The following is a 26,824-nucleotide window of genomic DNA, read 5'->3' on the forward strand; positions in this document are numbered from 1 at the left end:
TTGTCACTGAGTTAAACTCAAAGAACTGAACATTAAGTCATTGTACAAAACTACACTTATTTTTATGAAAATCAGCCAAAATAGGTCACTTTCCTACAGGAAGTGACAGTTAAGAATATTTCAGATTTTCACGCTTTCGAAGTGGGTGTCCGCCCCTGGGAGCAGCTCTAGAGAGATGTCCGAGGACGCCCTCACTTGCAGTTCATGCTTTTCTAGACCTGAATTCTGGCTTTGATCCCCGTAAGGACCCACGGCTCCCAATAGACTTTCATCACTGCCGGGCTACTGGACAAGATCACCCTGAAAAGTCACCCCGGGTCAGATTAAGGGTGTCCCCAAGGCGCGTCTCTAGGCTTCGGGAGCGGCCTGTGCCCGGCGGGCCAGGGGTTGGCTGCGATGGGCACGGTGGCTCATCAGAGGGCGGCCAGCTCCCAACAAGACGCAGGGCAGCTACCGCACAGACGCGAGGATGGCGCGGGGCTCGGGCGCGTCACAGCACAGCCCCCAGCTCCGCGCCGGGGTCCTTTGTCAGGAACGGGGGACAAGCGCTCCTGACATTCAGTCCCCCCATCGCGCTAACTGCTGATGGCCAGCAGGACTCCCTGACGAAAGAGCCGAGCGGGAAAGAAAGGGGCCAGGCGGCAGGGCAGGCCCATTTAGGAGGAAGGAAGGAGATCTGGCCCTGCCCGTGTGGCTCAGTGGGTTGGGCGTCATCCTGTGCACCGAAAGGTTGCGGGTTCGATTCCCAGTCAGGGCACACGCCTGAGTTATGGGCTCGATCCCCAGTGGGGGGCATGCAGGAGGCAGCCGATGGATGTTTCCCTCTCACATCGATGTTTCTCTCTCCCTTTCCCTTCCTCTCTCTAAAAATCAATAAAGAATATTTTTTAAAAAAGAAAACCTATCAGACGAATGCATGAAGGAATTAATGAGACATAATCAGAGACTGAAGCGTCGGATGATCCAGAGGAAATGCCCGAATGCTGCTTAGTCTATAGGGAAGGCCTGCGTGTTCTCTGGACGTATCCCTAGCAGCATAAGAAAGAAATCAATAAATGCCTTTCAAAAAGGAAGGCTTAAACAGGAGATAAGGGAAAATATATAGGTGCCAGAAAATATAAAACGAATGCAGACTTCAGACAATTCTGTCGCTAACGAGCTGCGGGGCTGAGGGAGGGAGAAACCGCTGGGAGATCTTACACTACTTTGTGTCACATGGAATCGTTTAGATGTATCTTTTTTTAGTGATATTTATCTATTAATCAAGATGCAGGTTTATAGTCTAATTTTGAGCCTTACTGTAAGGTCCTTATCAGCAACGATTTTGTATAATCTACCATGACTATATATACACACACGTCGGCTTTAGTAAGGCAATTTAGGATGCGTTCTGCATGTTTGAAATCGAAAGCCAGAAGCTAACCATTATTTTAACAAGCTGTCAGGATATGCACAGTTTTGCCAGAGTAACATCCTTTATACTGGTTTTTTGAAAAGATGATAAAACTTAGATTTCCCTCAACAAACCAGAGGTACATAAAATTGTCATAAAATTCCTATGCAGCGTATGACTCAGATGCTACCCAAATCCTTCATAAGTAAGATTTATTTCCACAAAATTATCCCTGGTTTTGAACTCAGATAATTTATTGCCACTTCCCTACAACATATTTTATTATTTTCTATCACTGAAGAGAAAAAAGAAAGAATAAAATTGCATCATCAGTGTTTTATTTATCAAATTTTATTACAATCTTGAAGAACACTCAACTGTTGACTCCCTGTTTCTCTGCCACTGATCTCCCCGGGCAGGCCCAGCCCCAATTCTCCACAGTTTGAGGGAATGGAAAGAAATCTAAACAGCAGGTCGCTACAACGCTCCAGTTCAAAGCCAACGGATTAACACCGCAAGCTGCCGCCATCCCCTCCTGCAAGCGTTTCTGTAGCAGGCGTCCTCCAACATCCTATACACCGTCTTGTCCACTGGCCCATCCAGGACGTAGAACAGTGCCTGGCACACAGTAAGTGCTCAAAAACGTACTGAACGCATGAACTCTTACTTTACCTGCCCGACAGTCTAGGAAGTTATCCGTTTAGAGATGCATCTGAGCCCGGCCGGCGTGGCCCAGTGGCCGAGCATCGATCTGTGACCAACCAGGAGGTCAGGGTTCGATTCCCGGTCAGGGCACAGGCCCGGGTTGCAGGCTCAATCCCCAGTAGGGGGCAAGCAGGAGGCGGCCGATCAGTGACTCTCTGGTCATTGACGTTTCGATCTCTCTCTGAAATCAATTTAAAACTTTATTAATTTTTTTTTAAAAAGACATCTGAATTTCAAAATATATGGGGGTGGGGGACATGTGCATCTTATGAACCATGAAATACCATCGTTATAAATGTAAGAAAAATAGAACATGATTATATAAGTGGCAAAGAGCTTATAATCAGAAACCCTATCACTAGACGGTCATCATTTGCTTAAATACTGGAGCTGGTTCACTCCATCTAGGCTGCTAGAAACGTACAGATCTTAAAACTAAGAGCCAAAAATCTCAGGGGAGCCAAATAATCCTTTAGAGGTAAGAGTAAGGGGGGGGGGGGTCCTGGGTTGAACCAAAGTTATTCCATCTTGTGTTGCCTGGAAGAGTATTAAAGGTGGTTTTGGTCTCTACTGAAAGGCAAGGAAGACATCACAGCACCCAGGGCCGGGTAAAGTAACGCAATGAACCAAAAAGAGCGATCGCCCCGCGCTCCCCGAGGAAACAGCCTTCCCGCTCCTCTGATATACATACTGTCCCGACATTCATTTTCCGTTCTCAGCCTAACATTAATTAACAGCCTGCAAAACTGTTATTATAACTGCCGCCTCAGTCAACAGATCATAAGGCTTTTTGCTTCAAGGATCCTTTCTCCAACCGGATGTTACCACCTGGGGGGCAAAGGAAATAAAGTTCTCTCCTGAGGACTCAGGTACCTTTTTTCCAAATTAAAAACCTAATACTCTAACCACTTACCCGCGACACCAATCAGATTTCCTGCTAAACCTCTCCCCTCAGTGTTTGCCCTTTCACAGCACCGTAAACAAGCTCCAATTGTCTCTATTGCCGGGGTCTGCAGGATCGCCTAGCGCAGTCGGCAATAAGTTTTTGGTGAACTTGACCTTGAACTGTCTCCCAATAGCCTTGACGCTCACAATTAGCCTATGAAGTGAGCACAACGGCCATTATTCCAGTTTCAAAATGACGAGACTTAAGCTTAGAGAGTTTAGGACTTTGCCCAAAGCCACACAGTTAATAAGTGGCATTGTCAAAATTGGATCCCCGGCCCTGTGACGCCGGGTCCAATGCATTCCTCGCAATCACAGACTTAATGTCCCGTGCCCAGGAGCTTGCCTTCCCTCTCTCTGCCCTCACATGACAAATGGAACTTGTCCCCAAAAGCTGGCTGGCTCGGTTACCGCGACCACAGCCACGGGAAGTTAATCGTTATGAATGTGGTGCTCGCCTACCTGGTTACCCATGCATTTTAGCACGAATGTTGTAAAATTAGGCACAGCAGAGACCACTGTCAGTGGGTAACACGGACGGTCCGGTGGCCACTTCCAGGGGGACCAGGACGCTTCGTTCTCCTGGGCCTCGAATTCTGCATTTGCAAAAGGGAGTCGAAACGTAGAAGAACTAAGGTCTTATTTAAAAATTTAATATTCGAAATCCTCATCGATGGTATCAATCCGACCTCTTGCTAAATTTTACGTAATATTTAGCTTTTCGTGCGTGGGTTGAAAGAGGAAATGGCAAAGCCTAGGTACGTGCCCATTAACGGCGCCGAGGGCTCTGAGGGCGGATGGGGCCAGGCGGACACAGCCGCCCAGCGGCCCGCCCGGGTGCACAGGGTGCTGTTAGGTTGCACCAGCTGGTAACAGGCTTGTTTTCGTGGATGCCCTAGTTTTCGCAAAGCTACAGTCAAGTCACTAATATGTCCCTTAGAGCAAACCTATAAAATTCTGTGACATGAAAAATGGTCACTGCTCTTTCAGTCCCTTGCAGAAGCAGCATATAAATCATTGAGTTCCTAAATAGAGCCACCCTACCCAGATGTTTTTGTCTAAAAGATATAAAACTTAAATTCCCCATATATGTTTTCCCCTTTTGCAGCTTTCAGGACACTTAATCTGCTTCGACAGTCTCCAAGATATGTCATTTTTTTCAATAAGTGAATAAATAACATCTGGATTTTAACTATCTGGTTGGCATAAAGCTTTGTAGGAACAAACTTTCCCTGTATGTTTTCTTCGTATGAGTAAATTTCTATTAAAATGTAAATTATTTCCACGTAATCTATCAGTTGAGCCCTTTACTGAAAGTAGTTTCAAAATAGTCAAAACACTTTGATCAATTCTTATAGAAAGTTATAATTACCATCAATAATATCCATGAGATACTTTATTTTAATAAATGAGTAACCTACCATGCACTACCCTAAGTTACAAACAAAATAAGAAAACCTACCTTAACCTACCGATAAAATTATTTCTCTAATCTCTCCTCCTTTGCCTCTCTACTGTTTCCTCTCAAAAAAGTCTTTCCTCCATGAACCAGCACCGTGGTTACCAGAGGGAAGGGGGTTTGGGTTAGGAAAGGGGGTCAAATATATGGCGACGGAAGATGATTTGACAACACTGGGGGCCAAGGAATCATCATTTCATATTTGGGCATCGGCCCTTCTCAAATCTTTCCAAGTCAGATTTTTGCTTGTGCACTTGACTCTACAAACTTTTTAAATAATTTATGATTAAACATAACATAAGCTTGGCCCCGTTACCTTCACCTCCGCACGGGCCTTCCTCTAGCAGGGCATTCACGCCATCGGGCGAGCAGCTCACAACTTACATTTTGCCTGCGTGCTGGGCAGTTGCTTTTTTTTTTTTTTTACCATGATAAGGAACTCTACAAGAAACACATCAGGCATAAAATGTTTCTAGTATTTCACACTCTTTACTTAGAATATATTCCTCAAAATTAAATTACTATATATCAAGAACAGTCATCAAGTTTGAAAGGCAGCGAGATGCCAGGGATCTGTACCAAAGTAGCACAGGGTCGGGAATTAGATGCGAGCTGCAGATGAAAAGAGATTGCCTGTGTTTACGTGTTCAAACAAAAATCAGAAGCAGACTGTCGTGGAAAAACTGTACACATGGCGCTCGTCCCAGGAAGATGAAAGTTCCTCGGGCTCCTGACGGGCGCTGCCAGCCGGCTGCCCTGAAAGCCCCGCGTCCCTTCTGCTCCCCACGCAGCTTTGGGGGGGGGGGCCACCCGCAGGCTTTCAGGCCTCTCTGCTTTGAAGTCTTGGTTTGTACATTGACTTTGGCCACCTCCTAACCTATGGCCAATTTTCCCCGCTGAGGTGTGTTTCCGAGTTTTCACTTTATCCCGGGCGCTTGCGGTTGCTTTTACGCTGCTCTGCGGTTTCCCGAGCGAGTGCGACTCCGCTCCGGGCAAGAACGGGCGGACTCCGCGGTGACCCACCCGCGGCGATGCGGGTCCCAGCTGCTGTTCGAGGGGCAAAGCTGTGTTTAGCCTGATGGTGCGCAGCGGCGACTGGAAGCGGTCGTTACTGTATCACTTTCAGGGACCGCACACTACGCCTTCGAACTGTCTTTACTGATACGGAAACAGGCGGAGTTGCCATTACGCTGTTGAATTTTTAAAAGTAGGCTACAGAAATGTCTGTATGACATAATTCCCTCGTGCATATATCTCACACACACACACACGTACACAAAACAGAAAATCCCGGGAGCGTATGTCCTAATAAAAACAGTATCTCCTTGGGGGGTCTGCTGTTACAAGCGATTTTTAGAAACATCCTTACCCTTGTCTGTATGCTTCAATTTTAACAAACACTGTAAATGTATCACTTTAAATTATCGACTAAAGTAACTCTCAAAATCATCACTACTTGAGCAATTGATTTTGGATGTATGTCCATTTCCAGCTCAATTGTCTCAACAGACCCCCAACTTGATACACTGGGTTTATAGCCACTAAACAATGAGCGATAACATGACCGCCACTCAAATCACACGTTCTTGCTTCTAAATTTTCAAAATAGTTTTATACCCAAAGATTTTCCAAAGCCACTCATATTAACAAGAAAATTAGCAAACGCACTAATAGGTATAATTAACACCCAGAAATTAACGATGAGGCTATTAAATCCTGTGCATTTGTAGTAATATGGCTTTTCTTGACTAAAAATTCACCATTTCCACGTATTTATGGGCCTAATTGACACCCTAATATGTCCACCTGTATGGATTCTAACCCAGTTTGCCTACAGGGCCCTTGCTCTAACGTCCAGAGTTTTGTGACCTGGGGCAAGGCACTCATCGCCAAAATCAGCGTTTTGCACGAGCTAATTTCTAAGGTCTTCTTGGATCTACAACTCTACATAAACTTAGAGAAACTGAAAGTGAAAGTGGTTATTAAGAAGCTTCATCGTGTTGACTTGGGGTGGTGAACACACAATACAACACACAGGTGATGTGTAGAAGAATTGAACACCTGAAACCTGTATGATTTTATTAACCAATGTCACCCCAATAAGTGCAATAAAAATTTTAAAAAAAAGAAGCTTGCTCATGATATAAAACGTATTAGTTTCCTAGAGCTGCTGCAACAAAGTACCAAGAACTGCGTGGCTGAGAACAGAAACTGTCTCAGTTCTGCAGGTCAGGGGGACAAATCAAGGAGCCAGCAGAGCCAGGGTCCCCCTTGCCTAGTTTCTTGTAGACACAGGCGTCCTTGGCTTGCAGATGGCCACCTTCTACACTACCTTCCCTCTGTACATACCTCTGTCCAAAGTTTCCCATTTTATAAGGACATCGGTCATACTGGATTAGGGCCGACCTAGAGATGTCCTCCTAACTTGATAACCTCTATGAAGACCCCATTTCCAAACGAGGTCACATTCTGAGGAGCTGAGATTTAGGACTTCTTTGAGTGGGGACACAACTCAACCCACTGCGTGTGGCATGCTCATTAATCTGTTGGCCTCCAGACCTATTCCCCGATCTTTTCCTCGCTCTGCCCCAGAGGCTGACCCTGTGGATGACGCCACCCAAACTTCCTTGATCTCTAGCTTCCAGCTGGGCTGAGCAAATGGGAGGCACCTGTCAGATCACGAGCCAGCGGGAGAGAGAAAACCGGCATCCGTCACCGCGCCCTGCCCCACCGGGCTGCTGTTTCGGTTGGGACTAGGTTCGGCCACGGCTGTCCTGGTTCCTGTCCGCCAGCCCCTGCCCCATACATACCACTAGCTCTCGCCCATACAGGCGATCCCCCCTCCCCTGGCCCCTTCTCGTCGGAGGCCATCACGGCCCCCAGTGTTGCCAGTCCCTGGGTGCGTCCCCAAGCCTTCTTGGCCGAATCCCACACCGCTGCCCACCCTTTGTAAACAGTCCGGGCATGAAACACTCTTCCTCACCCAGTGACACACCATCTCTTTCTCAGCTAGGCCCGATCTGCCACATCGGGCCAAGTCAGCGTGTTACCCCGGGTGACCCGAATGACTTGTTTATCAAACTCCTGGACAGCAGATCAACCTCAGGCGCGGACGCCTCAGATACCCACCTGGAACAGTCAGTAAAGGCGCCGCTCTGGGTCATTTATAATTGTCCCCCCTTGCTCCGCCCTCTCACCAGCGCCCTCCCCTGGAGAAGCGGTTCTGAGCACCCACGGCGGAGGCAGACGCCTCACGCTGACCCTGCCTCCTCCACTTACCAGACTGTGCACTGAGCCCCTCATCACACTAATAAATGGACACAAACATAGTCGACGAGTCAGAGGGTTGCTATGCACATATACATCCAACTGCTGACATTCACTTTCTAACTGTTAGTTAATATATAAAAGTGCCTAGGACCATCCCCGACATAGAGAGTGTTCTTTGAGCATTAGCTGTTATTAATTTTCCTCTGATGTTTTCCCCTTGATCTACGCTTTGAATCAATCCAGCCCCAGTGCTTTCATGCGGACCCTGCCTGCCCGATCCAGTGAACGCCAGGACTCTCTAAAGACAGCCGCCGTTTAACCTCTACCATCCAGGCTACCCGCTGCTGAGAAGGTCAGCGGGCCCGTCATGCCCGTGCTACCCGATTCTCTGACCCCCATTTGGCAGAACATGTTCCAGCCTCAGGAGTTTTATTTCCTTACAACTCATTTTTGATGGCTTTGCCGTCAGAGGAGATCCTGATCTTCATCTGTCCCCCTCCCAGGCTGCTCCCGGCGCCAGGCGAGACACAGCGCGCCAGGCACGACCCCCAGCTCTGCTCGGGCTCCTCACGGGCGCTCTGCGAGCCCCTCCTTCAGCCGGAGAAGCTGCCCTTAGCAGTGACCTTCGTTCCAAAAGGTGTGCGTTTGGCTTCGTTTAATTACAGGGGGTAAGAGGTGGTGCTCGAGCCCAGACATTGCTTGAGGAGGACAGGAAAATCATGAAATTTAGCACCGTTTTAGGAAAAGGTAAGGAGCTCAGAAGACCTGGGAAAAGAAACCCTCCTTGAGCTTTGCAAGCTATAAGCCTTCTTTTCAAGTTTATAAAAAACTTGGTTACTTGGCTTACCAGCACATGCATCAGCTACAGTAACTATAATGAACAAACAGTGATTGCTGTTACTGTATAAAGTGGCTTTGAGGTGTTTTTAAATGTACTATATTCATGTATTTATATGCGCACTTATTTATCAATACATCAGAAGCGCCTTATCTAGATCCCAAGCGAGGTTCACCCTAGAAATGAGCATACTAGCTATGGCGGGGGCAGGGTGGCGGGGGGCAAAGGGGGCAATGGGGACCATCTGTAATAGTCAACAATAAAGATAAAAAACAAAAACAGTAGCAGCAGAGTTCATTACCATAGACCCAGACAGAGCTACCGGCAGACCAATGGTCAGAAGCCGAGCGGCCAGGAGCACAGCTCTGAGGGCAGAGGGCCCTGGTCTGAAGCCTCCGTCCTGCGTTTACTGGGTGACCTTGGGCAACTGACCTAACCTCTGTGCCTCAGTTTCCTCATAACAGTAACAGTTCTTGCCTCACACGGTTATTGGCAAGATTAAAAGAAGTGATATATAGAACGCATTTGGGACAATTCCCAGCACACAGTAAGTTTTCAAAACCTTTGATATATACAATTTCCAATTGTATATATAGCCCAGAACTATATTGAATCCTATAAAAGATACTCTTTTTTTAAATGTTTTTCTTGATTTCAGAGAGAGGAAAGGAGAGGGAGAGAGAGAAACATCAATGATGAGTCATTGATCAGCTGCGTCCTGCACGCCCCCTGCTGGGGATCGAGCTGGAACCCGGGCCTGTGCCCTGACCGGGACTCGAACCTCGATCTCCTGGATCCTAGGTCGATGCTCAGCCGCTGAGCCACGCCAGGCCCACCATATTCATTTTAGAGGGAATATTCTGTTGCCATTAAATACTTTGACTTTGTTTCTCCTACTTCCATGAGCCTCACTGCTCATACTCAAGCGCAACACAGCTGATTTTAGAGAATAAATTTTCAATGACCGACGCCCGAGAATAGGCTGGATCCCAGCTTCAGGTCTGGGCTTGCTTGGAATCACAGAGATGGGGAGGTTAATTACTATTTTAAATACAATGATTGGCTCTTCCCTTGTTTGCCGTTTGAGAAAAGGGCAGCACAGTCTGACTACATGCAAAACCATGCCTGTTGACAAATTATTCACTGCGGCTCATGACCTCTGGTGTTCTCGCAAACCGAGCAATTAGATTTTAAACACACACTTGTGAAATAGAAGCAAAGCTCACGTCCTCAGCATACTTAGTATTTCTTGACGATCTCCCAGGAGTGACACCCTCCGACTAGCGTCTTCCCTCCCTCGCAGCACCGACTCCTGCGCTGCTCGGGGGAAGCCCTGCCAGCCCACGGGGTGAAGGGCAGGACGTGGCCGGGGGCGACACGGCTGCACTGTGGAGAACCGGTAACGTCTCGCCCAGCTAAACGCGCTAGAGAAACAGAGGCCAGGACACGACCAACTGGAAGCATGTTAAGCAGCAGGTAACAATTAAAACCATTCTTTCTCAGCCCAGCGAGACCCACTAACTGCGAGCTACTTCCTGCGCACACTGCTAGTCCCTCCGGGGACCGATTGCTTTCCTGTAAGAGCCGCGCCGCGCGGCCGAGCCGAGATGCTTCTCTACACTGGTCTCCAAGTGTCGAGGGCACGTCCGTGAATAAGGCACACGTCCTCCACTGTTTGCGGCTAACTCCTGCAGCTCGGGACCTGAAACGCCTCCACGGGGATTCTCCTCCCGAGAAACCAAGGCATGTGCTTGCCAAGCCAGCTGCGGGGGGCACAGGGGCACCCCACACGCCCGCCCATTTATTGTGAGTGCAGGGGCGCTGGCAGGCCTCACTATCCCCGCCTGATGCCTGGGGCTTCCACCAGCCGTCAGGGAGCCTACAAGTTCATCAGCAAAATAATTTTAGGTCTTCGAGGCTTTCAGAGGAGAGAGAAACACAGAAAGGGCCGCCTAGAGTTAAGGACAGGAGAGCAGCCTAGGACTCCACGTCTCGAGTCCACGGAAGGCCCGTCTTCCCGACACCAGCTTGTGCGTCTGAAGGGACCACAGGCGTTCCTGCGGCTCTTGGCTCACACTTGCCAGCCCAGAGCCTGGACTGACTTGGGTCCTTTCTCTCCTCGTGCTATTTACCCTCCCGCCTCCCCTTCCTGCCACCCTTGGGTGAATGGATTTTGTAATCCCAGCTCCTGTCTTGTGCTGTTTTCCGGTGAAGCACACACGCCGCCTGTGGGAGGTGGTGGGCCTCCGTCCCCGTCGCCCCGCTCACTCCCTTTACAGCCGGCGCTGTCTGGTTTCGTGTAGCTCGGTTAGATTCTGGTCTCTCTCGCTCTCAGGCAAGAAATAAGCCTGGAGGGACAGGGGAGCCAGATCTGCTGGGGTCTGAGGATCTTCCTTCCCCTTGAAGGGCAAAGGCTTCCCCACTGGTACCTTTAAAGTTCCCCAGGTACAGGGAGGCACCAGTTTTGGACAAGCGCCACCCGACACAGAATGCTGGGAGAAGGCGAACTTTCAGACTCAGCGTCACCGAGAGGCAAAGGCCACAAAATTCAAGGACAGCCTTCCATATTTTCACTGCTGATGACACTCTGGCCACGCCTAGGGCTTCCCTGGCCAGGCCTGTATGTGATTTCTACGTCGCCACGCTCGGCTGAGGCTACGCTTTGATGCCTGGTTCAAGGTCAACAACAAAACTACTCACCACTGACCGCCACGCCACGTTCACTCCGGCCTCGACACGCGCACACCTGCCACCGCTAACACCCTCTTGTTTCTCTTTGGTCAAGCAGGAACCACCCCATCTCAGAAAGCCAGGCTCCAGTCAGTGGTCCCCACGTCGTATCGGCCGGGATCACACGCCTCGCATCTGCCCATCTCCCCGCTGGTCACAGGACACACAGGTCGAAACTCTACCAGCCACCTCTGCTGAGCACTGACCACCAATAACATGCTGCTGAACCCGATGACTTAATTCTTTAAAGTTTCACAGCCCCGATGTGGAGTGTTTTCCAAGTTCCTGGATATAAATACTCCACCAGGGCCGATCTCAAGCTACCAACACAAAGTCGCTGACGACGGGGTCGGGAAGAAAGGCGCCCGCTGACTCCAGCGGGCCGGTTCAAGCCCCAGGCCGTGCAGGCCCGTTTGCCAATTTACTGAGGAGCAAGCGTCCCTTCTCATGGGCCCGCCTGCCGCATTTTTTATAAGTTCCAAAAATGTCTGTTTTTAATGTTGGCTTACTCACGACATGTCCCGCGGTGTATATAGCAAGGTCCATGGGGAAAGGGGCTCTGCCTGCCTGTTGTCAGTATTTTTAAATACGACAAAGTATATAGAAGTATCCAGTAGAAGCTGTGATATGACCTCCCATCATAAAATAAATGCACCCTACACATGTGGGAGATAAAACAGTCACGGAGAAAAAGAAACGTCGAGTTAAGGGGTCACTTAGAAATTATCAGAGGCAATCCCTTTATCTTATTAAAATAAACAAAAAAGATCCGCAGAAGTTAATTGACAAGTTAACTGACACACGGCTCCTCGGCGCCAGGGGGAGCCCAGAACCCGCGCGCCTTGGTGTCTGGTCCAAACCCTTGCTAAGCAGGGGGTCAGGCTGTGCCCTGGGTTTCTGCCTGGTGGAGCTCACAACCTGCCGAGAAGCTGCTGGCATTTTGAAACGCAGACTTTCTCGCTGGTTTTCCACATTAATATGTAACGCAGATATGATATATAACAAGAGTGAAGCCAATTACGAGAACACCAGTGACGAAAGAAAGACTGTAATTATAAAGGATAGGTGGGATGAACTTTTCCTCCAAATAGCATCAGAGGTTAACCCAAAAACTATACTCACACCATCTTTAAAACTGGAGTCATCTATGGACTTAACATTCTTTGTTTCTAACCCCTCTATAGTCATCAGCACTGAGGTCAAACAAAATTAGACCTTAGGTCGATTCCTGAAACGATTATCACGATCTTTCCACAATTCAGGCACAGAGGATATAAAACTATAAATGGCCAAGCATCTGTCCACATCTTTGTAAGATTTTAATGGCATGAGTGTAAATCGTGGGGTTAATCGGAGGGAAGAAAAATCTTTCCTTAGACAGTACTTGGGGTTTCCACCTGTGTACGTTTTAAGGACCGCGTCGAGGCGCTTACGGAAACCGTAAGGCCCTGTACTGAATTTCTGTAAATAATTCAGTTAGGTCGACAGCCTCCACAGGTGTTTCTTATGAAACGAAGGAGCCAGGTGGAACCCAGATTTAAAGAACTAGTCAATAACAAGTTACAGCTATAATTACAGTATTTATAACAAATGACGGTTGATCGCTGCCCTGCTCCTGAGAAACTCCATTTCGTCACTGGGCATCCCTTTAAAATCCACACACAATAAAAGTGTTAAATATCACACCTGAATACACCCCTCCGAGATGACTAAAAAGGCCCCTCCCTCCATCTCTGGAGCAAAAGTGAATGTTAAAGATAATCGCAGCAGGTTAAGTTCAGGAGCCCACGGTCCCCTAACCCCTTAAGGCGGGTTTCTGGGGGGTTTTTCCAGCAGGATCTTATTACTGCCTAATTAGCCATATTCTCTTCCTTTGTTAAGCTGAAACCCGCTGCAGTTTAACCTTTCATTTGGAGTCACTCAATACACCTCCTCCTCCCCTGATAATTGCTCTCTCCCTGTATTAGCTCATTTCCCCCCTTGATTCGCCAGGTTTGGATCCATTCTGATCTATCCGTTGCCTTCTTTCAACTCAATTAGCGCACTGCCGCTGCTACCGAAGGCTGCCGTCGTTTCTGCGGGTTCGTGCTGCTCTTTAAAGATCCTCCGGCAGGATGACCGATTCTTAGTAAACCTGGGGTATTTTAACGGATCCTGCCCGATCCTGCAGCGAAGGGCGTGAGGCCTGCTGCTCACACGGAGGCGTTTCCCCGACGGCTGCAGGGGCTGCCCAGCTATCCAGACTCAAATCCTTGCACAGAGCCCACGACCCCCCACGGCCGAGGAAGCCCTGTCCCCATGATCACACCCACGGCCAGGCCTAACCGAGCCAACTCCAGCGCCGGCAACTCCAACACCTGGGCAGCTGTTCACACAGCGAAGCCCTCGCGGCGGATGCTAATGGGCCCGCGGGACGTGAGCCGGCCTGTCGCTGGGCGATGCAAGGAGCGGCCTTCCATGACATGGGCCACGGAGGCTTCTCATTGATGGAAAAAAACAAAAACAATGATTCAGAAAGAAAAAAAAGTATTCCTGTCCCCTCCTTGGGAGGAAATGCTCTCCTGAGCGCCAAGCACAGGTCAGGTCTGAAGGCTGTCGCTTCCTCCCCCGTCCCCTCCTTATCAGCCACGGACACGTTTCCCAGTTGCCACCTTCACTCACCAAAATCAGTGCCTCCTGTGTGAGAGCACGTGGGCGCATGGGCACGTGGGCGCATGGGCACGTGGGCGCATGGGCACGTGGGCGCATGGGCACGTGGGCGCATGGGCACGTGGGCGCATGGGCACGTGGGCGCGGGCAGGAAAAATGGAAAGGTTAATTACTGACCTTGGACCAGCAAGGTGACGCTCAAGCTCAGGTGTGCGGCTCCCCCCGCATTCCCTGGACCTAAACCAGGACTCCTTACGGAGTCTAGCACCGTTTTCATAAGAACAAGGGGGCAGAGTGGCAACAGGTGGGAAACGAATCTGCTGTTGCCGAGGGAGGAGGCGTGACCAGGAGGTGGTCATCCACCCGAGTCTCCAAAGCTCCCCCCAAGAGGAAATTACAAGGCGTAAGGAAATGTGAAGTTTCTATAGCTACTTGTTTTGAATAATTTTAGACAAATGGGAACAGGTTTGCTCTGAACCTCCTGTGAAACACCTCCCTGCCAACTTTTTAAAAATTTCTCAATTCTAATTTCAACAAAAGATTACCTTCATAAGCGTCTGTTCATTTGAGGCCTCTGACCAAAATACGCCCTGTTGTTCAAAGTCCCTTATCCGTCCTAAAATTCCTCTCGAATGTGCCGTGCTGGCTACTCTGCTTTAAAATTTTTCAGATCAGTTTTGACTGTAGCTTTAAAAGTATGCAATGCATTTTTCTGATATTCTACCCTTATGTCCTGATTTTTATGTCCAGCTCCCTAAATATTCCATCTTTATCCCTAAAAGTATTTTATGCAATTTTTTAAATAAAAGAGACCTCAGAGATCTACAAGTCTGCACCTCTTATTTCGCAAATGCCAAAACAGATCCAAAGAGTAATTAAGAGAACCTGTCCAAGGTTGCTCAATCAGTAAGTGATGCAGCTGAAAGAAATTAGATTCCCAAAGCCTTGTCCTGCAAGGGAGAGGGTTACAGGTGTGTTTTATGTAAAAGAAAAATTTTAATTAGTCAAGAAGTTAAATATAATCGGTGTTTTTCAAATGTTTGATAAGACTCTTCATAAAAGTTCACTCCCTTATATATTTTCAGACAATGTTAGAACCGTTTGCATTTTTTAATCACCTAAAACGATTTTCTCCTGCTACTGTAACAAATGAAAACAACACCAAGGGTTTAAATAGCACCCATGGATTCTCTCACCATTCTCCAGGGTTCTCCACTGTTCTCAGGACGGAAGGCTGGGTACCCTGCTGGGGTCTCGCAGGCCAAAATCAAGGTGTCACTGGTCTGGGGCCTCCTCTGGGCACTGGGGGAATCCACTTCCCGGCTCCTGAGGTTGTTGGTGAAATTCACCTCCGTGCGGTTGCAGGACTGAGGCCCCCGTTTCTCTGCGGGCCTTTCGGCAGAGTCTTTCTTACTGTCTAGAGGCAGCCCGTTTGCTCTGCCCACGGCCCCCCAGTCCCCAAACCAGCAACAGTGCTCGGCTCCCTCCACGCCGCCTGCTCTGAACCTCTGACGGCCGCCCCCGCTTTTAAAGGCTCCTGTTTGCATTGGGCCCACCTGGGTAACCCAGGACACCTGACCACTTCAAGGTCAACGAAAGGGTAGAGCAAGGAGTCTCTTAAGGTGATACATCTCTTAAGAATTTTCTCTTCTCCCTCCGGCCCTGTCTCCTTCCCCTCCCGCCCTGGACCACTGCCGGGGCTTCCTCAGGACCCGCCCTTAACCGTGACGCGTCTCCCTTCGAAGGCGGACTGACCTGGAACGTTCAACAGGTGAGGACCATTCTGCAGAGTCCCTGGCCAGGACCTTTCAAAAGTGCCCACGTCCAGAAAGACAGAGAACAACCGAGGGTCTGGCCTAGAAAAAGGACACTCCAGTGGGGAAGGTTACCAGTGCTGTGTTAATGTGAGCGTCCTGGTTTCTGTCACTGTCCTTGCTGTGTATCATAGTAACAATAGCGGATACGGGATGAGTGAGGTCAGAGGATCGCACAGATAACGGGTGACTGCTGCCGATAACACTGTCGGGTATTGTTGCAGTTTGCTGAGAGTAAAATTAAATGTTCTCACACACACCCCCAAAAAGGTACATAGGTGAGGTGATGACTGTGTTAATTAACTCAGTGGGGGGACTCCTTCCACAGGGTATATGTATATCCAATTATCACACTGTATACATTAAATATCTTACCATTTCATTTGTCAATATTCCCCAATAAAGCTGCAAGAATATTAGGGAGGGTATGTGGGAATTCTCTATGCTATTTTTATAACTTCTCTTTATGTCTAATATTACTTCAAAACAAAAGGTTCATGCACTTTTCAATGTGATTATTTGGAACTCTCTTATGAAGGAACCTGTGTCCCAATAGACTGTGGATGGATACATTGTTGCAAAACAGCGCTACTCAGGCCAAGCCTGTAGCAGTAAGGCCTCAACACGGGGTAATGAACAGTCCATTCCAAGGTATAGAAAATCCACCTTAATCACCTCCATTAGCTTGCAAATCCACTGAGGGAGCATGATGTCACCTACACAGTTAGTGATACTGAGCACTGGTGACAGCAGTCATGTTCAGCACAGCCAGTCCTGTGATTAGGGAAACACTCCTTGTGCTTTAGCACTACTGACTGACATGCTTAACAGCAGCTCCGCCGAGACCCGCTGTTTGCGGGAAGAAAGTGACAGGAAAAGATAAGGGAGAGATGCAAGGAAGCGTATTCCCACCTGCACGGCACCCCTCGCCCTCCCCGACACCCCTGCTCTAGGAAGCAGCCCCGGTCCACAGCTCTGAGCAGAACCCCTGTGGCAGGGGCGGTCTGCTCTGCAGCATTTGTTTCTGCAACATGGACTAAATTCACAGGCAACTGGCAAGTGCAGGAAGGGTCTCACTGGAAAGCAGAAGCTGCCCTGGTTCGCGTGTGATTTCTCTTTCCCTTAACATTAATGTTTTGTTTCGTTAATAATAGCAACTGAAGTCAAGTTGCCAGGAAGGAATCTGTATTACACAGTCAACCCTCCCTTAGAAGTGCTTATTTGCAAGGTTAATCCTGGTCTTTGTTATATATATGTTGTGTGTGTATAGATATATTTATATGTGTGTGTGTGTATTTATGTGTGTGTATAAATTTATATGCATGCGTGTGTGTGTGTGTGTGTGTGTATATACATATACATATACAAAGTAACACAAGGCAAAGAGCAGGGCTGCATCCCTCATATTAGTATCCTTTGTACAAAGCTTGCCTTGCGACTTCTGATAACGTCCCCAGCGCCTGTATACACAGGTGGCCTCGGCCCTCCCTAATACCAGCTACCTTCACCTTTTGTGTTCCAAGTGAAATCCCACATTCGCTGCGGCGTTTACTAATTAGAAATTTCATGTCTTTCAGAGTGCCAGCATTTTAAATGACATCCTTAGTCTTCTCATCAGTATTCCGGTTACAAGGTTGCAAAAAAGCCCACTAATCTGAGTATGAATTTGCAAACTGCAACGTTTTCAAGAAATGCACACACGATATTGTAGTAGAAATGCTGTATCTCCACGTACGCCGAATACATAAAACCCTGTCTGTCCCAGGAAGATTTAAAATATAAATTGTCGTAATAGCTTGTTTCCAAAGAGTACTTATACATCAATGAAATGTGTTTTTAACATCAATTTGTATTTTATACGTTTTACATTTAGCTATAAATTCACATTTTAGCCATGCATTTCTGGATTAGTCACACATTTCTAAAACAGATAGGATATTCTAATGACCATTACTATCTAAGCTAAAACCAGACTGATGCATTTTGTAAGGAAAGCAGATACTCAGTGTTTTTCGACATGAACTAAATGCATATTATGAACACTAATCAAACCAACACCGATCTTCTCAAATGAAGCCGTCTATAAAATGTATAAAAAAATGTCTAGAAAGCATTTTTGCTCATAAAACTAAAAAGATACTTTAAACGGTATCTTTTATAGTACACCATGCTAAAAGAGAATACAGCATAAGTCTTTTTATTTCTCGAGGAAAGCAACACTTACCATTTAATTATTCGTTGTTAGAGAACAGAATGCCAATCACTAAGCATTTTCACATAAGTAGCTCCTGCTAGCAACAAGCCTTATGAACGAAAATTTGTTATTTGTTCAAGACAGATACAAGGCGTAATTAACTCATTAAAAAATACAGTTCAACCAACGTAGCTCTAATATAGTATATCAACCTCAACTGGAATATACTGTTTTTGAAATTAATTTCTATAATAAATACCATTCACTCTAATATTTAGCTAAAAGAACAACGTACTCTCCTTGTTCTAAGTAGCATAGGATAGGCTGGGGTAATTTCATGAGCCATGCAACCCTGAATTTCAAGAGCCTTTTTATTTCCAATTACCTGTTCAAATCCACTAGCTTAGAAATAGTCAGCATGTTTCTAAAGGAAAAAACAATGACAATTGTCTGCTTCTAGCGTGACCTCTCTCACTTGGGCGGGCATCCTCTCCATCACCGACTAAGCGAGGACGTGACCTTGTCAAACCAGAGGGAGCGGAATGAAGGGCTCGCGACGGGCCGGCCCAGCGTGGGGACCGGCGCCAGGAGGGCGCACAAACTGTACTCCGAGCGACGATCTAGAAGAATCCTCCCGAGGGGAAGTCAGCATCACAGAAAGCGCTGGGGAGCACGAGGCGCATTTCATTCCCACCCTTGGACGTCTGCCACGAGGAGCTGCGCTCGAATGTATTTATTTCATTAGTCACTAACCGGATTCAGTTAATACGTTTTCAAATGAATCCTGGCCGAACAGGCTCGACAGAGGCACACTTATAAAATACTCATTTCCACAGAGCCCTGGCGAAAGGTAAGTACGGACAAGTCGATAATGGTTTTCGCTTTCACCGAGCGATTCCAGCATCACCCACCAAGAAGCACTCGTTCCGACGTGAGAAGCAAAAATATGCCATGGACGGCTTCACCAGGCGGCGGGACTTGACTGCTGTTCCAACAAATGACAAGAACTGCTCCGTTAATTGCCATCCCAGTGCCCCAACTGGCATCATAGGGAATCACATTAGAACATTTTTACAAGTGGCTGAAACCAGAGGAAATCAGGCCAGTTCCGCCGCAGTGTTCTCAGTGAGGACTCAATTTTAAAACAAACAAACAGGAAAAAACCCCTCAAATCTAACCCATTCAAGCATGCTCTGGGACTAGGGACTCTATCATTGTGTCCATTACGCACACTTCACCATTCCTTGTCTCCCTAAGTCTGGAATAAAACTGACGTCCGGCCAGGCCCCCCGCTTTTACAGGGAAACAGCGCCACCTTTGGGTCCCAAACAAAAGCCTCCCGCGCGCCGGCCTGCAGACCTTCCTTTGCCCAGTTAAATGACTCATAGGGATGCCGCCGAGTTTCACGCCACCATGATCATATTCTAGAAAATTTTGTATCTACACAAATGAATAAAACAGGAAAATAAAGGGTTGCTTCCAAGATGCCAAACTTTAAAATATCCGAACGAACACCAAATACATGGGCCCTAAACCGTCGCTACAACAACTTCCAATCAGCATTTCAGTAAACGCATGTTACCAAACCCAAGCAGGTCCATCAACAGACGTATTTTAAATATGAAAGAAAAACCCTTTTTCATAGCATCGTTACTTTTCAAATCTGATTTTTTTAAAACGCATTCCATTTTAAATGGAACTATCTGGCGATCTGATATGAGCAGCAGGCGACCAGTTAAATCCAATTATGATTTATGAACGAGTAGGGCATGTTTCTGATCTACTTACACCAACGACACAATGTCGCCGCGCTGGACTTCAAAATTCCTCACTTTCCAGTGGTTCAGAAGCACGACGTCGGATGACTGGCTCCCTCCAGGATTCAAAGAGGGCTGGAAACAGGGAGAGAGACACACATCCATCATTTGTACCTTCCATCCTCGTGGTCCCCGCACGTCTCAGCTCAAAACACATCCCCTAACATAGTCACTTCCCAGTAAATCGCTTCTCCCACATAACTGCAAACGATGGGTTTTCCAAAAGGCTCATCGGGATTCTTCACGGGCGACCCAGGAAAAAAATACGTTCCCAATGCTCACTGGAAAGGAACACGTGCGAGGAACTCAGATGTCCCCTGAACTCCAGGAAAGGGGCAGGGGGAGCCCTGAGAAGGACCGAGAGACAGGAGGGAGAAGTGAACCAACCGTCCCGGAGAAGGCTCAGCTGGGAGCTACCTCCACACAGCGCAAGGCATCGCTCCGCCTGGGAAACCAGCGCTGTCAAGGGACCAGAAGATGCCACGGGGAGAAGGGAAGGGGGCAGAGAAACCTGTGGTGGGCCGACAGGGGGAAAGGATGCCTTTGGCGAGGGCGTGAAGCTGCTCGAGCTCGCTCCCGCTCCGGCTCCCGCTCCCGCTCCTTCCTTCCTTCATCAGCGGGAGCCCCCGGCCTCCAGCCCCCGGGCACTGTGCTCCCCGTGGGCGCTGTGCTCCCCGTGGGCTTCCTCGGCCTTGGAGACCCACGTGTGGATCTCATCACGTTCTATTCAGAGGCTCAAGAGCTTTTTTTAAAAAAAAATAAACTCTGTTCTAATCTCACCCCCTTAGGTACAGACTTACGGTTCCCCAGCACGGCCCGGGGCTCGGTTTATTCCCTCCTTTTTATATTTCCTCATGAAGTTTTATTCCCATAAAAATAACTTGTATTTTTGTAGAGACTAGTTTTTTTTAAATTATGTTTTTTTAATTGATTTCAGAGAGAGGAAGCCAGAGACAGAAACATGGATGAGAGAGAAACATGGGCCGGCCGCCCCCTGCTGGGGTCCAGGCACGTGCCGGGCCCGGAACGGACCAAGGCCTCCTGGTGCCTGGATGGCGCTCAACCGACTGAGCCACGCCAGCCAGGCGGGTACTATATTTCTTAATTTTTCTTTGAAAAGCAGGCCTTTAAAGCTCTGTTAATAAATATTTTAAATGGACATCTACCCTATTAATTTAACATGAAAGCACCGTGAGCTGCTAATTTTTCCCAGCCTTTCACTGTATTTCCTGTGTACCGTGGGGTTTTACAGCCGCGCTCATCTATTGCTGTACAAAGAAAAATCTTTATGAACTATCTGAAAGGTAATTTGCCAAGATGGTCTTTAAAATGGTCTATCCTGAGAGCTGGAAATGTCCTATTTAGAAAGTTATCCTACAGAAATAATAAAAAACATATGCAAAGATGTTCATCATATATTATTTATGATAGGTAAGTAGTTGAGCCAACCTAGATACCAATAATAGGAAACAGATTAAATTAGCAATGGTTAACCCACGTGACATATGGGTAGTAAAAGCCCTTAAAAATCACACTGCGGAAAAACATGTAATGGTATTTGAATATGTCTCACAAAATAAATTAGGTCAAAATGTGATCAATAAAAAAAATTTTGCTGTGATCCAATTAAGAAAAGGAGGAGGCGGAGGGAGGGAGGGAGGGAGGGAGGGAGGGAGGGAGGGAGGGAGGGAGGGAGGGAGGGAGGGAGGGAGGGAGGGAAGAGAACTGTGCAGAAAGAAATGAGAATTGATAAATGGTTTCAAAATGCTTTGAGGTCAAAAGCCTGGGCTTCAATCTGTGTGGCTGTCAACAAGTGGACCCCTGGGCTCCGTTTGTTCATCTGTGAAATGGTCTAGTAACGGTACCTTCGCCACGGGTTGTGGGGATATTAAATAAAGTATTACATGTAAACTGAATATTATACTATCATATCTGGAACACAGTGATCATTCAATACTTTTTTATTGGTATTACATAATAATATCTTTAAAATAACTAATTCTGGAAGGTGATAAAGATTATTTTTATTTTGTGTACTTTCCAAGTTTCCCCCAATCAACACACAATCCTTTAGCAAACAAAGCAATTAACTTTTTAAAGGGGAAAAGCATCGGAACTATATACCCTTTTTATGACAGATACATTTGAAATTCACTTTCTTCTTTCGAAAGGTCTTCTACGTTTTAAGCATCGCTTAATTGAGATTGCTCGACTGGAAGGTTAAAATCTACAGACTTTCCGGTTCAATGCGGTAACACGGTAACTGTAAAACCCTACCGTTAAATAAGCGTGTGGCATTTTCTTGCTAATAAAACAGATATTGAGATAGCTGTTCAAGTTAATAGTTCAAATCAATCGTGACAAGAGGTAGATCATGTATGATTAATGAGATGTAAAAGTTATATAAACAAACATTTCTACAGAAGAACAGGACCGGTTGCTGTATGCTGGATGCCTCTACAGGCTGACAAAGCTCCAGCGGCCTCAGAAAACCGAGTGAGGCTCTGGCGGCGGGAGGTCCGGGCCACCACCCCCAGGAAACCGCTTTTCTCTCTGCCATGTCCGGGCTGAAAGCACAGCCCACAGTAAGGTGCGTAGCAACAGGAAGGAAGTGGTTCATCACATTTTTTAAAAGAAAAAGCAAAAAATGGTTTTAGAAGGCCGTCCGGATGGTCTCCCCAGATGTGCATAACTCCTAGGAGGCCCCGCTCCCCAACAGGTGCAAGAGCACAGCAATCGGTTAACGTCACTTGTACAGCGTCTGTGGGCCAAGCTGTGGCGACGAGGCCTGGATTGTTGATCCTGTGGCTCCTCACTGTTGAATCTGACGCTGCATCTTGGGGGGGGGAGCCCCATTCTAGCAGTACAGATATGTGCAAAGGGAAACAGTGGTCCATGGGACCCCCGGATGACATAAATCAAAGCTACTGCAATTAAAGGGATCAGCTGTGTCGGAAACAACTGATCAAAAGGAACTGAAAAGAATCGCAGCTGATGAAAGAGACAAAACCCTGTCTCCCTGTGTTGCTCACCCACTGCTGCGAAACAAACGCAAAGCAAAGCCAAACTCCACAGCTCAAAACACAAATCAGGTGCTGCGGGTGATCCTGCAGCGCAGGCTCTGCTGCACAGGGCGGTCGGTCGGCTGCTCCGGCCTGAGGTTGCCGGGTGGCCTCGGCCACAGACAAGCCGTGGTCCTGAGGACAATCTCCCCGGCCGCACCTCCGAGCCTCCGTTTCCGTGGTGCTTGCTGAGATCCCAATGGCTGGGAGAAGTCACAAGGCCACACCAAGGGTAGGGTGGGGACTACAGGAGCTGGGGGCCGAAAGGCTTGAGTCATGGGCGCTGGGTGGGGAGGGGACATTAGCTCACAGGCTACTGAAGGCCTGCCCCCGGGCTCAACGCATCGTGTCCCGCCCGCATGCGAAACCTACGCAGCCTCGCCAGCAGCCCCGAGTCTCCTCTGACTGGTGCAGAAGGATCAGAGTCTCTCGCCTCCAGACACGCCCCAGGTCTGGGCGCGGATTTGAGTCTCAGCGCCTTGAATCAGAGTAAAAAGACAAATGCTGTCCCTCAGGCATCCAGCGCACAACGGGAAGAAAGGGACCGGAGAGCCAGAGGGAGAAAAGGAAAGAACTGGGCAACACAGAAGTCACCCGTCCACAGCAAGTCTCGATCCACCAGCCGCTGCTGTCAGGGCCCCCGCCCCAGGGACAGAAATGCCCTCCCATTAGGTGAATGTCCCTCATCTAATGCCATTTAACAGCTGAGACTCTAATACCTAAAGTCTTTAAGGTGTGATTCTGTTCAAGGGGCGCGGTGCATGCAACCTACTCTCAGATGGTCCCACGTCCACGTGTGCATGTGTGTATACGTAAGTACCTACATGTGTGTGCACACAGAAACATGGGCACACCTCTGACATGTAGGTTTAGAGAGCGGCAGAGAAGGAAGGAGAGGGAAGACAAAAACACAGAGAAAGGATAATAGAAATGTGGCCAAATTCTGAAAACCGGTGAGTCTGAGTCGAGAGCCCGTGGGACGTCGCTGCAGGAATCTCACAACTTTTCTGAAGTCTGACGTTACTCCGACATTAAAAAAGAGCCTGATGAAGTCAGCGTTTAATAACGGCCAGAACCCCGGCAACATAAAGCAGAAGCGCGCTGCCGGTCGATCGCGGGGGAGCCCAACATCCACGAGGGAGCGTCACAAAGGGACCACGCACTGCCTGCTCCAGAGTCGCGGGTGTCGCCTGCTATAAACACAAGCTGATCCATCGGAATTCTCTATCAATGACAGGCTGCGGAATGACATGGAAACAGGCATCATCCTAAGGGGCGAACACCTCGGGTGAGACTTTGGAGCCAGAGGTAATTTGGGAGGAAAGCGCACGGGGAAGCCAAGGCACATTTCGGCATTAACTCCCGGCCGCTTTCAAAGCCAGCCGGGCCCACGGAGGGGCCCAGAACACGAGCCAGCAGCACCCCAGGCCCCGCGGGCGCGCCTGGTGCTCCCTGGCACCTCGGAAGTTCACCCTCGGCGGGTAGCATCACCCTCCCCAACTCCACGTTAAAGTCTGGCGCGTAAAACACAATGTCTCTCTTTTCTGGGGAGTCTATTTGCATCTAGGTCTCAGAATTCAAAATAATAGTTACGATCTATAATAACTGTTGCATATTAAGCCCGAGGTCGGTTTCAATTTTTTAAGAGAAGAAAATAAATAAATGTGGCAGAGAAAGGGAGAGCGTGAGCCTCTTTGTTTGCTTTTCTGACAGTGCTTTTAATTTTAAGCTCAGCGGGAAACGAGATAACGACCCCAGAGAGCCAGGTAGGAGTCTAAGAGGTTTATTGCAAACCAGTTTCTTCGGGATCATTTGCAGGTCGAGGAGAGGAAGGCAATTTTGAACCAAGGGACGCGTGTGGCTGATGAATGAGGACCTCGGTGCTGATTAAACTCTGTTTCCCCCGGCATCCTCTAATTTCCTAATGTACTCTGCGTACATCTTTCTCTGAAGTCAGAGCGAGAGAGAGTATCGTGTAGCAATGTTCTCAAGCCTTTCCCCTCTGGCTGTGCAACATGGAAACAGAAAAGCAATACAATGTATAAAAATTATGTAGCGACGGCAGCAAACACGGGACAATGTGCTCATTTGTAGCGTCTTAGCTCGCGATTGGAGACGTCTGAGGGAGGCACCTGTCACCGAGGCCAGGGACCCTGCTGCGGGCACCCACTCAAATCAAATCCCAGCTCGGCTGTGGGGGCTGTTCAGCTATTCTCCGGGCACCTTTTACTCCAAAAGCCTCTGCAAGCGCCTGAGCTCCCGAAGTGAATAACTGGATTTGGCCGACATCAGTTCTCTGTAGTTTCCACTGTGTGCAAGATCAGTCTTCATTTCCAGAGTTTAATTAGGGCTGAGTAATGTGGTGCTTCTTTAAAAAAATTCCCCTTTAACTTAACCTTTCAGCAGCCCACGGGAGTGAGTCATGGGCACTCACGGGGAAAAGGCCAGTGCATAGTCATTAACCAACCATTTTTGCAGGCGTACCTGTGTGCAGAGCGTGGCAGGGGGCATAGCTCATCCAGGCCGATGGACATGCCAACACAACGGTATTTTTTAAAATTCAGATGTTTTATAAACTATTTCCCACTGAATTCTATTACTAAAAAACGGTATTTTCATTTACGACTTACCTTCAACTAGCTGTGACTCCCCACGTTTGATCACCTCTATCCTTCTTGCCAGATACCTAATGAATTGTAAATTAATATTGGAAACCTAAGCTACAAAACGACCACTGAGGACTGCGTAAAAAGTAAAGAATCATAAGAAGGAAGCCTGCAAACGAGCTTCTCTTAAACTGGAAGTCAACAGAATTTTTAAAATTCTGACATGAACACAGCACAGCTCTTATGCAAAATTTGTGAGTCAAAGTGAGTCTGCGGTGCAGCTGGAACAGTATTTATTCAACAAACTCCAAGGGACAGGAGTTACGTGTCCCCTTAATGAGAGTCGAACTTTCAGTCCTTGGGTTTCCTTAAATAACGTGTCTACAGGTTGCAGAGCGACCTTTAAGGAAAGCCATTCCAAAGAGACGGCCCAAGTGTCCCAGGGCTATTTCTAACCTCAAGACGCCTAAAAGGGATCAATCCATTCCGGAATTCAGTGACTCGGGTTTCAGTCTGTTCCAGTTTTGTCAGTCTCGGACGACAAAGTCCAGCGGTGTCCTAGGTAGACTCGAAGGTTTAAAAAACTAGTGTTCAGATCACCTCTGAAAGCAACCATGTGAGCTTGGAGTCACAGCGCCCGGGGAAGAGGTGTGGACTCACCTATTCACAGCTCGCCCTGCCCTCCCACCTTCGCCACGTCGGCCCTGGGGGGAGACGTGTACGTCCTGGTCTCAGTGACTTTGGGTTTTGCTGGGTGACTTGCTTGGACCAACGGGATGTGGACAGAGGAGAGGAAGTTCTGAACCGGGGCTTCAGGGGTTTCTGGCGTTTCCACTCTGCCTCTCGTCTCCCGCGACCCTCGTGAGCAGAGCCCACCCCGGGTGGCCACGGCTCCTTCCGTGGGGGCCCACGGGGAGGGACACGAAGCTGAGTGGGGCCACCCCGTGGCCTGGAGTGACTACGGTCAACCCCCAGACTCACGGGTAAGACGTAAAGGTCTGTGCGGGCGCTCTTCCTCTCTGTGCTATTTTTTTCCTCGCCTCTTGCTCCCTGCCTTTTCTCTCACGCTTGTAAACCTTGGCAAGAGGGCACTGCGACGCACGCAGGGCGCTCCTTCCCGCGAGCGAGTCGGCTGGCTGCCGCGCACACGAGGCAAAGGTCAGGCTCCGCGGGCGCGGGCGCAGCCACGGCCCCTGCGGGATGCTCGGGGGCTTCCAGAGACCCCACGCCCTGCCAGCTGGTCGCTCACACTTGCATCATTAGGTAAACCTGAAGGCAGGGATGTTGCCCAACTTTCTTGCCCAGAATTCTGCGGCACCCCGCGGTCTGAAACGCGTTCCGT

The 26,824-nt window shown here is 48.3% G+C and overlaps 1 protein-coding gene across 1 annotated transcript in view; it reads right to left on the reverse strand.

Moving 5' to 3' along the window:
- Window positions 1-26,824, reverse strand: part of IMMP2L (inner mitochondrial membrane peptidase subunit 2) — a 395,161-nt gene that overhangs the window by 346,472 nt on the left and 21,865 nt on the right. The window contains exon 4 of the mRNA XM_081147358.1: window positions 19,786-19,889. Within this exon, the coding sequence (XP_081003484.1) occupies window positions 19,786-19,889 (104 nt within the window). The remainder of the gene's footprint in view (window positions 1-19,785; window positions 19,890-26,824) is intronic.

Source organism: Miniopterus schreibersii (assembly GCF_964146895.1).
Source record: "Miniopterus schreibersii genome assembly, chromosome: 9".
Taxonomy (NCBI): domain Eukaryota; kingdom Metazoa; phylum Chordata; class Mammalia; order Chiroptera; family Miniopteridae; genus Miniopterus; species Miniopterus schreibersii.